Below are 16,199 nucleotides of genomic sequence, written 5' to 3'. Positions count from 1 at the left end.
TCTATGTCATCCCCCACCATTCGACTTAATGATATAGCTAGTACTAGTAACAATACAACAACAACACCAGTATCCCCTCTTCCAGATTTTTTTCTGTCAAACTCTGCCTTGCACCACACAAAGGTCTACAGCGCCAAATTCGGTGATCCCTTCAACTCTCTAGTGTCGGGGGATATAATAACAGATCCCTCGGCCATTACACATTTATATACTAATAAGATTCGAGCCATTCTTGAACAACAGACGGGGGTGTGGGGAGTGGGGGTCAGTTTAAAAGCATCAATAGCACTAAAAATATTTTTTTTAAATGAAAATGCAGGTGAGATGTATTCGAAATACTTGCACACAGAGATGTTGGCAATTCATCCGCATTTATCAAATTATGGGTAGGTTTTTCTAAATTGGGCTAATAGTATTCAAAGTAAGTGGGACAATTATAACGAGGGGGTAGTGGATCTGTGGTTTTATTTATTGAAAGTTTATATGTTAATATTTGTAGATTCAAAAATGATTTTATTGTAAGAAGTAGGGCGGTGGAGAGGGCTATAGTTTTAAAATATCACTCAGATTTAGAGGAATGTAGGGGGATACAAAGAATCTGTTTCGATACGAGGTTAAAGTGTTTCAAGTATGCATTTTTAATTGCAGCATACAAACTTCTTCAAATATATGCATCTAAGAAAAAATTAGATGAAATGGCAGTTAATGGTAGGGAGGGTTCAAAGTTCCCCAAAGTATATTTTAATTGTTTAAATGGTCGATGTCCTGTAACACTAAAAGGAAGAGATAGTTTCGAGTGGGCTAATGCCCATTTAAAGATTGGTGTCACGGTTCTACATTATAAAAAAGCATATGAAGAGGGTCAGCCTTCCGATAAGACGCGTGTGTTATTTTCAGTGAGTGCTCCTTCAATTAAATCAGCAGAACATTGGGTGTGTCTTTTATACACTCCACCCACAGACTCCGATTCAATTGGTCATTTCAATCCAATAACGGATATTAGTAGGGTTCTAAGTGAGGGTAAAAAGGGGAAAGGTGTTTGTTATTACTGTCCAACATGCCTCTCAAGATTTCGCTCTGATTTAAAGTTAAAGCATCACATGAAACACTGTAAACGTCATGGATATCAGGCTGTGGAGACGGTAAGCATAGATAGAGCGATCTTACGTTTTAAAAATTTTCAAAACACGCTCCTGCAGAGTAATAAGATCGCTTTGTACTGCGAAGTTAAACTGACAGACGTGTACGATTCGTGAAATCCAAATCTTGTTAAAATACATGAAGCCATAGGAGTCTCTTGCGCTCACGCGCAACGAGATTCCAATAATACCCTGCGAGTGCTGGATCTAGTTGAGAAGTTTGGTGACGGTGAAGACTGCATACGCTCGGCATTGGTCAGTCTAATCAAAACAGCGAACGGTGCAATTTCGCGCCTTCGTTACACAAACTATCCTATGCTCCTATCACCAGATGACATAGTGGCCATTAAAAATCGTAAAATGTTTTGGGTTTGCAAGGGAGAATTTGATGATGGTGTTGGGACTGGTGGGAGGAGGAAGGTGATCGACCATGATCATTTGCGGCAAGAAATTACATCGGGAGGAAGTAAATTTAGGCCGGTAGCCCATCAGTCGTGCAATTTAAACGTTAGACAACAATATTTCGTATCTGCTTTTATACACAGTTCTAATTACGACTTAAAATTTGTTCTACCGGCGTTGGCCCGCATTGCCAAGGGTGGAGTTGTAGATGACGCATGAATAGACTGTTCTTTTTCATATAATATCATACCCAAATCATCGGAGAAGCTCCTGCTGCTAGAATTCATGTGGAAAACAGTTGACAAGGGTAACACGTGCCTGAATAAAATCCGTTCTTTAGATTCTTTCAGCTTCTTCTCCAAATCTTTAAGTCAATTGATTCAGGTACAGAAAAGTGATAATTTTGAAAGCTTCTCCCTCCTCAAACAGCATGTCCCTGATGGTGAAAGGAATGATTTATTAATAAGTAAGGGTATATATCCATATTACAATTACAACTCTGGCTCGAGGCTAGATAAGGTGTCATTACCACCTATTGAAGCTTTTTAAAATTCTCTTACTGAAAGTGAGTGCACCACTAGCGACTACGAATTTGCTATTTGGGTTTGGGTAATGGGCGGGTGTAAAAATGGGTGGGATTATTGTAAACTATACTTGGCCAGTGACTTACTCACTCTTCTGGACATTTTGTGCAAAAATACGGATAAAATTTATGGGGAATTCTCGTTGGATTTTGTTATTTATATTTCCACTCTTCTATTGATGTTGTACTTTATGCTTAAAATAAGCAAATAATAAATAGTTATTATGAGTGATGTGGATCAGCATCTATTTTTAGAGAGATAATTGAGGGGTGGGTATGTTTTTCACGGGGATCGTATCATGAAAACTGATCCGACCGGACAGCACACCGATGAAAAGTCGGACGCAGTTTTTTTGGATTCTCTTTACCCATCGGCAATGTCTCACTACTGTTTGCCGTGTGGCAATTATAAATGGCTTGACAATCCATGTGCTTCGAATTTCCCCGACATTGCCAGTGTTGAGGAGAATGGGGCATAGGGATGGTTTTTTTTAAATTGACGGTGAAATACCCATGGAAATCCATGACTCGGTAAAAGACTTTGTTTTTCTGTGTATAAATAGACCGGTGGGTAGGGACTCTCTGAGCCCCTACAATTTGTCTTTAGTAGAGGACGGGAGTATGCACTGGGTACCTTCAAAACAAAAACTAATTGCCGACCTCAACCCGAAAGAGAATATCGTTGTTCATCACGTGATATTGAAATGGATGATGTCCAATGGTTTCAAGGTCACAAAGATTCATAGAGACCTCCAATTTGATCAAAAGCCTTTCATGAAAACGTTTATTGACACCTTTGTCAGTAAGCGTTCACAAGCGAAAACGAAAGTTGAAAAAGAAGTCAATAAATTCATTTTGAACTTAGCTTTCGGTAAACTGTGTCAGAGCGTACGAAACAGAAGTCGATGTTACATTGTAACCAATTCCAAAGATTGTTCTCGAATCATTGCGGATCCAAGCTTCACAACGTTCACAATCATAGACTCTGATAGGGTACTCCTACACCGTAAGAAAAGAAACATTGTATTAAATAAAAATATTGCAGGTGGAAGTGCAATAACTGAAATATCCAAGAAACTCATGTTGTCATTTTATTATAATGTATGCAAGGTACAGTGGCCGATTGAGGGACAAGTTCAAGTGTATTACGGGGACACTGATTCACTTCTGTTAAAAGTCAAAACTGAAAATCTATATTGAATGATTTGGAAAATGGCGAGTACATTAGCTCACGAATGGACTACACTAATTGGGACGAATCCCTCTACCCAGAGCTAGTGAAACGCCAGGCCCCAAATCAATTGTTAATGCTAAAATCTGAAATGGGTGGCTATCTGACATTTCGTGGTGTTGTTCATTGCCCGAAGGTATACTGTGTGGAAACGCACAACAAGGATATCAAACAAGTTTGCAAGGGGGTACCTACACACTTTGTAAAAAATAATTTCGACATGAATGTGTATAGAAATTGTTTGAAACGTAGTTTAGTGCCAAGGTGAAAGTCATGGCGATTCGCTCTTTACAATTTAAAAACTACACAGTTAGAGTTGAGAAAAACGCCATGTCTGCCATATCGGAGAATTTCTTTGTAATTGTAGTTGTTTTTAAGTAGCTAAACTAGTTACTTTTTTTATTTTAATAACTTTTTGATTTTATATAGTAAATAAAACAACTCGGTATAAAAAAACTAACTTAAATTCACTAAAAAAAAATATAAATTGGGTGGGAGGTTTTTTCGGGTACTGGGTGTTTTTTAATTCTTTTTCTATATCACAAACAATTTTCAATGTGTGTGTGTGTGTGTGTGTGTGTGTGTGTGTGTGTGTGTGTGTGTGTGTGTGTGTGTGTGTGTGTGTGTGTGTGTGTGTGTAAGGCAGATCAATGTCCACTATTTAACGCCCACGAGCCCCCGCTTTCCGGCCCCTGGTGCTTCCCGCGGCGCTCTCCGGCCCGCCGCAGCGGGCCCCCGGCCGCCGCTGGGGCCGCCCCCGGGGGGGGGATCCCATACCAAATGCTGTAAATAAAAGTGATATTATTTCAAGTGCATTATTCTAATAAATGTTGTATTTTTTCTATAAACAAAAAAAAGTGTATTTATTTAAGTGTTTTTTCTCTTTACCTATGTAAATGTTGTATTTTTTATTATAAATAAATTTAAAAAAAGTGTATTTTTCATGTTTAATGTGCTTTCATGTTCAATGTAGTATTTTTTAAGTATTGATACTTTTTTATGCATATAATAAAAGAAAATATGATTCTTTATTCGTGTTCTTTTTCTCATTCTTGAACGGAGTAGTAATAGGGAAATTATTTAGTCATTAGACAGCTATAGTCTACAGTTAGTTGTCTAGTTGAACTGTTGAAGGGAACATGTATCAATTTAAAACATCATTCAGATCGTTTCTGTGTGGGTCATCAATGTCAGGCAAAACAACACTTTTAACTAAAATAATTAAAAGTTGCGATAAAATGTTTGTGGAAAAGCCGAAAAAAATCTACTATTGTTACAGTATTTGGCAGGAGTCATACGATAAAATAAAAGTAATTGCCACGATGGGATTGGTGCAAATACAATTCATACAGGGACTTGATGTTTTCAGCATTATTGAACCAAACTCTTGGCTGATCATTGACGATCTGGCTGAGTCTATTGAACAATGGTCCCAGGAAATGCTACAACTGTTCACTTTTCGCTCATCATAAACAGATTTCCGTTATTCTGGTTCTACACAATCTCTTTCATCAGAGCAAATGTATGCGAACACTTGCATTGAACTGCACCTACTATATGTCATAATGCCATTAAAGGACATGTATGAAAACCTCCAGGCACAAATAAAAGTTGTTTCGCCCGAGAAGAGTATAAGGGAAATTTACCCAACCGTCCCAGTACGAAAAGGCGCCCGGCAAGGTGCTCCTACTTCTGCCCCGGCTTTTAATAACAGTGTTCTTTCAGCACAGGAAAATTACCAAATAACGTGTGTTCTGGATGGTATTGACCTTTCTCTTCTTTGTTATGCTGACGATATTTTAAATATGAGCCGGAATATTGGTGGCATTGAATGCAATTTTGCTATTTTTCAAAAGCAATATGCTGCAATAGGCCTAGAATTTAACGCTGCAAAATCAGAGGTATTACTGTTTAATTGGCCCGAAAACCAAGTCCCGCCTACCATAGACCTTGGACAGACAAGTATTAAGCCAGCAGATCACATCATTTATCTTGGACTACCGATTGGTAAAACGCTGAGACACACATGACAGCTATTAATTCAACATCTCGAAAAGCGTACCGGTTTTGCATACAGCAGATTGGTTGCAATGAAGTTCAGCTTCAACCGGTTTATCCTTGCTCGGCTGTATACTGCACTAGCATTGCCCCATTTTTTATACCTGAGCCCTTTTTGGCGAACATTTCCATGCACTACTAAACAGAAACTTCGAGCAATATTTTTTAAATATGCTAAGTACCTTTTAAGACTCCCCCCTGGACACGTAACACATACCTCATTAATAGGTATAAACTGGCAGATCCCACTCTCATAATTGAAAATCAGATTTCCCGTTTTAACAGTAAAATTGGTAACCACCCCTGGCATAGTTTACTCAAACAGTAGTCAAGTGTAGAATTGTTTCATATTTCTTGTCAGTTTAGTGTTTTTCTCGTTTGTATCCGTTGATGTATTATTTGTCCCTTTTTTTCTTTTTTTTCTTTATCTTTATTGTACTCTGTCTTGTGTTTTTGTAACGACGGGTTATAAATAAATAATAATAATAATAATATCATCTACAGAGTTGTTCGTGATTCTAGCTCGCTAATAACTCTCAATAAACAAATCTATCCAGGCCCCCCCAAATTTCTGCTCTTAGAATACAATCGGGAAACTAATAAACTCTACGGTTATATCCTATTGGATTTTAACCAAAATACACCCGAGGATCTGAGTGTAGCCACAGATTTTTTAGACGATGAAATTACAGTATATCTCCCCGTGAACACTAAAAAGACCTATTAGTTGCTATCGTGACACTGAAGAAACTACATGAAAATAGACATCTGTTTTCAGTTCTAAGCACTTCAAACCCCTCGCTTAGGAAAGCCATACTCAAACTTGGTATTGGCAATGATTTCATTAACCTAATATCTGAACTTTGTTTAAATTTGACTGAGGGTAATGTTCAACTGCCAGAAGTAGTTAAGCAACAGGCAAAGCAAGATCGTTCCATTGTACGTAAATTGGCCTCTAAAAAGAAAGGAAAGAATTTTAAAAAGAAACGACTTCTTCAGGCGGGCGGTAGCTTTTTCACACTTTTACTGCCAATAATTGCAGGACTTGTAAACAGTTTTCTCTAGAGAGAGAATGGCAAAACCCTATAAATTGACTCCAATAGAACTCACTCTCTCACCCGTGGAACACTTTGAGAACAATCTGAGTAAATTTCTTGACAATAAGAATATTGAGGATGATAAAAAAACTGCTTTTACTTCAAGATGCACTTCGTCGAGTGGACAAACATAAGCCCTATCGTTCAAAGCCAACTGCTGGTATTGATCACAAAAAATAATCATCTCCTCAGGATTCTGTTGCTGTAACAAAATTAAATACGGAGTATTTGTTTTCGGTTGTTATTAAATTTGTAAATATATGCCCTAAATAATTTGTTGAACAATTTAAACGTCTCCTAACTTATCGCTTGGAAAGTGGTCAAGATCATATTCAAGTTGAGAGCAATGGGAAAGGGATTTTAATTCAGGGCAAGAGCTATAATCTACTTGATTTAATCTATGATATGGTTACAAATCGTAAAGGACAATTATCATTTGACGCTCATCTATACAACTTTCTAAATACATTAAACTTCCCCAAAAGTCTTATTAGCAATAGACAAATTCTAAAAAAATTAAATGAACATGCATCATCATCCTCATCGACACCATTAAAACATGAAGAAGAAGAAGAAGAAGAAGAAGATTTTAAATCAATCTTGGAAAGTACTAGCACACCTAGTGGAAAAAAACATGACAATGGTGGCAAGGAAAAAGTGAAAACGTATCATGTCACCATCACCATCCACAACTAGTATACAAAAGGGTAGCGGACGTTACACAACGTGTCTACCTTCAAAATGGTTGAAATTCTGAAAGGTGTTTATGAAAATATTGGTGAGGCGGGGAGTTTAAGTTCCCCCACCACTCTTTCCAAAGTCACTGGTGTTCACACTAAAAGTGTACAAGACTATTTACAAAATGAACCAGGTTAAACTCTGCATAGAAATCATAAACTTCGTTCTAATCATTATCGAAAAACTAAAGCCTTTTTCCCATTGCATATAATGCAAGCAGATCTCCTAAGTCGAAATGAGATTCAGTAACGTCACAAAGTAGCATGCTAGTACAGCTTACTTTTAATCACTGCTTTTACTCTTTATGTATATAGAATTCTATTGTGAACAAAGAGAGGCATTGACGTTGCTGAGGCCCTTGAAATTATTCTCGTACAGGATTCGTATAAAAAAATTCAAACGTATCGTCGTTGTGAAATTGTTATCTCCTATGTTGCCAAAGCACGATTAAAATATGGTGCAATGCTGCATGCACCCTCACAGCCATATCAAAGCTGCTTTTGTAAAACTATTCATTAAAACAACCCTAATTACAATTTTAAGACGTTTTACATTGAAATATAAAGCGGCTTTTCTTTATTATCTATATAAAATCATGTTGATCTATAATCAACGACCTCATCGATCATTGTCCAACTCAACCCCAACGGAAGTTCATCATTCTGATCATGATACAATTGACACCTTTCTTAAACAATATTCCAATGAAACGATTGTCAAGAAGAAAAATAAATTCAATGTTGGTGATACTGTTCGAATTAATAGGACAACTAATGTTTTTGAAAAGGGGAATTACTTGTGGTCCATAGAACTTTTAAAGTGGTAAAAATCCTAGATACTAAGCCCATGACATATTGCCTGCGCGATATAAAAGATGACGAGATTCTCGGTGGCTTTTATGACTATGAACTGCAAAAAGTTAAAAACAATAGTAAAATCTATCAAATTGAAAAGATATTAAAGACTCGTACTCGCAGGGGTAAGAAACAGTTACTTGTTCAGTGGCTAGGATAAAACTCTGATTTTGATTCTTGGATTGGTGTTGAAGATATTGACAATGCCCAATAATTTATATGTAACTTTTATGTTCAATGTTTCCGATCCTCTCTACAACGACTTGAATACGACAAGTGATTTTTGGACAAAACTCTCCCCCGCCATCAAATTTGACGGTGCGTATGAAGTGGCTCTTGTCGACTGTATTCTCAAAAATACCTATGACATCCTGATAAAATATCGCGTGTATGATATAAAAGTTATACCATTCGATTGGACACTCTTTGTCGACTATGAATGGGTTGAAGCACTTAAATCTAGTGAATATCCATATGCTAAATTGAAATATATTGAATATGATAATATGACAGATTTGTGTCGTACAATCAATAGAAAAATCTCATATCGTAGGAGTGGTACATTCCATTTTAATTATTCATTGGAAAACGATAGGATATGCATTACCTCACCTGTTGACACCGAAATAATTATTCTCAATGATAATCTGAGAGACGTTCTTGGTTTTAAACAGAATATGATCAATGGGAGAAATGCTGGCACCGTTTACGGGATGGATCAAGTTATTTTTGCTGATTATCCACCTGGTTTCGCCTCGGACTCTTGCATATTTCTCTATGCATCCTTTGTGGAAACATCGAGAGTCGGTAATTCAAATGTCCCCCTCCTACGTGTTCTTGAACGAAAAACAACTCATGAACTTGTTCATCACTATAATATAAAGCATCTTCAGTATGTTCCTGTAAACACTTCGTATTTGGAACTCTGTCAGTTAACATTAAGAGGTGAATTGGGTGATCCTCTAGCAATAACACAAGGTTTAGCAGTGATTACATGCAATTTTTGATCCATTGTCGGCGATAGCACAGTCACCTAAAATGAACAATATAAGAACTTCTTTTGTTTGCCCCGATATCAACTGTTGTGTTGGTGCTTTGAGCCCAGGTCAAATAGGCAATGGATTAGACTACTACAAGGGGCCTACTACAATTTTTGGCTATGGTCTTGGTAGCTGGTTTGCAAGGCTATTTCGTTCTGCACTACCCCTTGCCAGAAAATATCTTGTACCTGCTGCATCAAATTTTGCTGCCTCCAAACTACAGGACTGGGGGTCGGGCAAGAATTTCAAGGAGAGTTTTAAGGAAAATATTAGATCTTCAGCAAGAGCCGTTGGTGAGCAACTAAAATCTCGGCAAAATGGGGAGGGATTGAAAAGGATGCGTGCGCGTCATTCCCTCATCAGTCTCCACCCGGGCGGGAAGCGAAGGACATCAACAAGGACTTTGAGGAATAAAACAAGGAAGAGCAATAAGCAGCAGAAGAAGAAGAAAAAGAAAAAGATTTTTAGATCAAAGAAGGACTTTTTCTCTTAAGATGACTTATGTCCCCCACAAGGAATCATTTCCATCAATCAGTTCCTCATTGAATCTTTTTAATGCTGAAAATGTTGATGTCAGTGTCAAGTATGGTTACTATGAACAATTTCACCCCCAACAACCCCTCTCGGAAAATATACACTTTCAAATATTTTCCAATGAAGATTATTTCATTGATTTGTCATCAACATTTATTGATTGAAATGTTGCGGTGAAGAAAAAGTCAGATGATACAACTCCGAATGCTGCCGACGGTCTTTCCTATGAGAACTGTATTATACACAACCTATTCAAACAAATTAATGTATTCATTAATGAAACATTGGTGAGCTCTAGCAATAATTTGTACTACTGTGCAAGCTAATTACAATTTATGATGATGACACTAAAGCCATACAAGAAGTTAAGAGGACAATTATTGGGCTATGAATATCGATCAGGCTTTGATACCGACGGCAAATTGACTACTGCAGTGACCCATGAGTATCATCTGGTTGGAAAACTAAATCATGAGATATTCAATATATCCCAATGGTTACCCCCAAATGTCAAGATTGACATAAAGTTACAGATGGCCCCATCGAATTTCATTTTGAGAAAAACGCTTCCTGCAGCACCCGATGCAAATGTCATTATCACATCGTCAATTCTCCACGTCAGAAAACAACAGGTTATGAGCTCTGTTGCATTGGCAGTGGAAAAGCTAAGAGCCAATGGTAGCAACATTAAACTTCTTGTCCCCCGTACGATCACCAATCAACGTCACATTGCCACCGGCTCTCGTAGCTATAACGATTCATCATTTATCAATGGAGAAATCCAATCAAAATTGGCTTTGGTCTTTGTGAAGAGTCGCAGTGCCGTTGGATCCTGGACTGAATCAGCCATGATTTTAAATTTTTCGGTCTATCTAGCCTTGTGTGCAAAGTGAATGGTATTCCACTGTACACTCTATCTTTTGACAAAAAATCCTAAAGAACTCTGTACGAGTTGACCATGCAATCCCTAGATCATGACTCTCGACTATTTGAAAATTGAATAACCGATTCAATGTTTTCAAACAATCATGGGGTAATTGTTTTGGACTTGTCGGGGACTCGGGGTATGAGCATAGTACGAACAGGGAATGTACGTTTAGAGTGTACATTTGCCGATGCTCTGACTGAGAGTATCACACTATTATCACTGAGTCAATTTGAAACCTATTGGGAAATCACACCCGACGGCAGTGTTCTACTAGACCTAACACCATGAACTCAAACCAAATAATCAACGTATTTAGTATGGATCCATACATGTCCCAGCACAAGTCCTCTTGCATACCTTCGGACTTCATTGAAAAAATTCCAAGTGTTAACAATACCCTAATCATTGTTAATAGCAGTCCATCAGTAGAAGGGCCTTATTGACTCCGGTACGTACATAATTCGGTTATCAAAAGAACGTATCTCCGGTACGTACACCAAATATGGACATAGAGTCCCTAGGAAAAACACCTGTGCTGTCAGTCCGAACCCCACACCAAATAAGGGCAAAGACTCCGAACCCCACACCATATATGGGCATAGAGTCCCTGGGGAGAACACGTGGTTAATGGGGTCAATGACCTAAATTTCCAAGGTCGATGTTGTTGTTGTTGTAAGTGCACGCTCGAGGCGAATGTCATGGTGTCCAGAAATAGGAAACACCTGTGCTGTCGACCTCAATTCACCTATCGTGAATCAATAATTCCCCTTGGAAACAACAAATTAATTCCCCTTTCTTGACAGATCAATCAACCAATGACATCATCTGTCAGACTTTAAAAATTTTCGCCTAGAAACGATTCTCCAGGAATAGATCCAAGTCATTAATGTCTTTGCTCTCGGAAACAACTCTTTTGGTCGAACTCCAAAGGATATTAATAAACATTGCCATGGAAACAATTCTCCAAGAAACATCTTAGCGATGAATTGTTTTAGCGCGGGGATCAGGTTTCCAAATAATTTGAAATGCATTAGCGTAGAGATGCCAAAACAAAAAGGAACACGCTGAAATTACGTTTAGGGATTATTTGGGCGAAACTGTTTTAGACAGGTTATGGAATTATTTCGACGAAACAGTTAGAGACATTTTAAAAGAAGATTTTAGGAAAGGTTTTAGAAGAGGATTTGAGGGTGAAACTCTGTGGTCGTTATAATACACAAGTTTCATTTGAACAGCGTCGTGAGGTCCTCTACCCCAACCCCAAAGGGTTCCGATCCCCACCACCCCAACCCCGAAGGAAGCGCTCGGTCCTCAAAGGTCCCCCAAGCACCCAAAGAGCCCCACCCCCCCAAATGCCCTCCTCAGACCCTCAAAGGCCCTCTCCGGGTCCTCACAGGCCCTCCCCTGGTCCTCAACGGGCCCCCGGACACTCAACGGGCCCCCCCAACCCCAAATGCCCACCCCCCGTCCGCAAATGTCCCCCGGGACCGCGGAGCACCCCGGGCCCGGAATGCGCCGCCTGGGGATGTGCCGCCGGGGGATGCGCTGCAGGAGATGCGCCGCAGGGAGGCGCCGCAGGGATGCGCCGCAGGGATGCGCCGCAGGAATGCGCTGCAGGAATGCGCCGCAAAAAGTAAACTAAAAAGTAAAAATTTCGAAATGTTATCCCCCAAACGCCCTCCTCAGACCCCCAAACGCCCTCCTCAGACCCTCAAAGGTCCCCCGGGCTCCCAAAGGGCCAACCAGTCCCCAAGAGTTTCCTGGGTCCCCAAAGGTCCACCCCCAGTCCCCAAAGATCCACTGGGCTCCCAAAAGACCACCCAATCCTCGAGGGCCCTGGATCCCCAAACGCCCCCCCTGGGTCCCAAAGGCCCTCCCCCGGGCCCCATACATGCACAAAAAAACTTACACACACACAAAAACTTACACACACACACACACACAAAAACTTACACACACACACGAAAACTTACACACACACACGAAAACTTACACACACACGCCAAAACTTACACACACACAAAAACTAAAAAAAACACACACAAGAAAACTAAAAAAAAAGAAAAAGAACAAAAAAAAGAACAAACACAAAAAAAAGAAAAATCAAACTAACACACAAAAAACCCAAAACAAATTACAAACACACACACACAAAAACAAACACACACACACAAAAACAAAAACACACACAAAAAAATAAACACACAAACACACAAAAAAAAACACATGAACACAAAAAAAAAACAAACACACGCACAAAAACTTAAACAAACACACAAACACACAAAACTTACACACACACACACACGAAAACTTACACACACACGCCAAAAATTACACACACAGAAACTTACACACACACACACACACACAAAAACTTATAAACACACACACACAAAAAAAATAAACACACTAAAAATTAAACACACACACACACACCCAAACAAACTGAAATAAACAAACAAAAAACTTAAATAAACACACAAAAGCTGACAAAAACACTAACTTACACACACACACACAAAAACTTAGACACAAAATAACAAACCTACATTAACAAACAAACTTACATGAACACAAAAACTAACACACAAACAAAAAATTACACACACGCACAAAAACTTACAAACACACACAAAAAATTAAACACACACACACATGAAAACTTACACACACACACCAAAACTTACACACACACAAACTTACACACACACACTTACACACACACACACACACACACACAAACTTACACATGCACACGAAAACTTACATGCACACAAAAACTTACATGCACACAAAAACTTACACACACACACACAACAAAAACTCACACACACACACACACACGAAAACTCACACACACACTCAAAAACTGACACACACACAAAAACTTACACACACACACACAGACACACACACAAAAACAAAAACAAGAACACAAAAAAACTCACACACACACGCACAAAAACTAACACACACACACACACACACACACACACAAAAACTTACACACACACACTAAAACACACACACACACGAAAAAAATGACACAAAAACAAAATTACACACAAACACACACACAAAAAAACTAGAAAAAGCAAAATAAAAATTACAAGAAAACAAAAACTAAAATTAACAAAAAAAATTACACACACACACACACACACAAAACGTAAACACAAACACATACGAAAATTCACACAAACACGACACAACATACACACACACACAAACATACAAACACACACACACACACAAACAAAAACTTACACATGAACACAAAAAAAACTCACACACACACGCACAAACAATAACAAACACACACACACACAAAACTTACACACACACACACGAAAACTTACACACACACACAAAAAACTTAAACACAAAAAAACTTAAACATGCACACTAAAACTAACACACACACACACGCAAAAACTTACACACACACACACACAAACTTACACACACACACACACACACAAAAACTTACACATGAACACACACAAAAACTCACACACGCACACGCACAAAAACTTACAAACACACACACACACAAAAACTTACACGCACACACACGAAAACTTACACACACACGCCAAAACTGACACACACAAAAAATTACACACACACACACACAAACACACACATAAACAAACTGACACACACACACACACACAAAAAAAACTTACACACACAAAAACTTACACACACACACAAACACACACAAACTGACACACACACACAAAAAACTAAAACCCAAACAAAAAATCTAAAAAACAAAAAAAAATACAAGCACACACAAAAACTAAAAACAACACACAAAAAATTAAATGCACAAAAAATCTTACATGCACGCAAAAACTTACACACACGCACAAAAACTAACACACACACACAAAAAAACATACACACACACAAAAAAAAAAACACACACACAAAAACTTACACACACACGCATACAAAAACTTACACATGCACACGAAAACTTACATGCACACAAAAACTTACACACACACACACACACGAAAACTTACACACACACACACACGACAAAACTTACACACACAAAAGCTAACAAACACAAAAACTTACACACACACACACACACACAAAAACAAACACACACACGCGCAAAAAAAAATGCACACAAAAACTTACATCCACAAAAAAAATAAAAAACACACTAAAACAAACACACACCCACAAAAACTGACACACACACACAAAAACTTACACACACACACGAAAACTTACGCACACACACACACACACACACACAGACACACAAAAAAATTACACAACCACACGAAAACTTACATGCACATAAAAACTTACATGCACACAAAAACTTACACACACGCACAAAATCTTACACGCACACAAAAAAACTTACACACACACACACCAAAACTTACACACACACACGAAAACTAACACACACACACACAAAAACTTACACACACGTTTGAAAACTTACACACACACACTAAAACTTACACACACACGCAAAAACTAACAAACACACAAAAACTTACACACAAACACACAAAAACTTACACATGCACACGAAAACTTACATCCAAACAAAAAATTACATGTACACACAAAACTTACACACACACACACACACACACACACACACACACACACACACACACACACACACACACACACACACACACACACGAAAACTTACACACACACGCAAAAACTTACACACACACACAAAAACATACACACACACACACACACAAAAAATTAAAATTGATATCGATATAACTCATTATAACACAATAATTCATGCACACACAAACTTACACACACACACACACACACAAAGACTAACACAAACACACAAGCATACACAAACAAAACTTACACACAAACACACACACCAAAACATACACACACACGCCAAAACTTACACACACACAAAAACTTACACACACACACACAAAAACTTACACACACACAAAAACTTACATGCACACAAAAACTTACACACACACGCACAAAAACTTACACACACACACACACACACACACAAAAACTTACACACACACACAAAAACTTACACACACGCAAAAACTTACACACACAAAAAAACTTACACACACACACACAAAAACTTACACACACACATACAAAAACTTACACACACACACAAAAAAATACTTACACTCACACACACACACACACAAAAACTTACACACACACACAAAAACTTACACAAACAAAAACTTACACACACAAAAACTTACCCACACACAAAAACTTACACACACGCACAAAAACTTACACACACACACAAAAACTAACACACACACACGAAAAATAACACACACACAAACACACACACACACAAACACACAAAAACTTACACATGCACACGAAAACTTACATGCACATAAAAACTTACATGCACACAAAAACTTACACACACGCACAAAAACTTACACACACACACAAAAACTTACACACACACACACGAAAACTTACACACACACACGAAAACATACACACACAAACAAAAAAACTTACACACACACAAGAAAACTTACACACACACAAAAAAACAAACACACACACTCA

At 38.2% G+C, this 16,199-nt stretch overlaps 1 protein-coding gene across 1 annotated transcript; it reads left to right on the top strand.

Moving 5' to 3' along the window:
• Positions 1-4,920: 4,920 nt before the first annotated feature.
• LOC148947608 (uncharacterized) lies at positions 4,921-5,385 on the top strand. Its single transcript, XM_089095950.1, has one exon. It carries the CDS (start codon positions 4,921-4,923, stop codon positions 5,383-5,385), a length of 465 nt encoding a protein of 154 aa, XP_088952076.1.
• The last annotated feature ends 10,814 nt before the right edge of the window (positions 5,386-16,199 follow it).

This window comes from Artemia sp. Qi Xiang Cuo, chromosome 10 (assembly GCF_049724085.1).
Source record: "Artemia sp. Qi Xiang Cuo chromosome 10, ASM4972408v1, whole genome shotgun sequence".
Classification (NCBI taxonomy): Eukaryota; Metazoa; Arthropoda; class Branchiopoda; order Anostraca; family Artemiidae; genus Artemia; species Artemia sp. Qi Xiang Cuo.
This window is presented reverse-complemented; position numbering and strand designations above follow the sequence as displayed.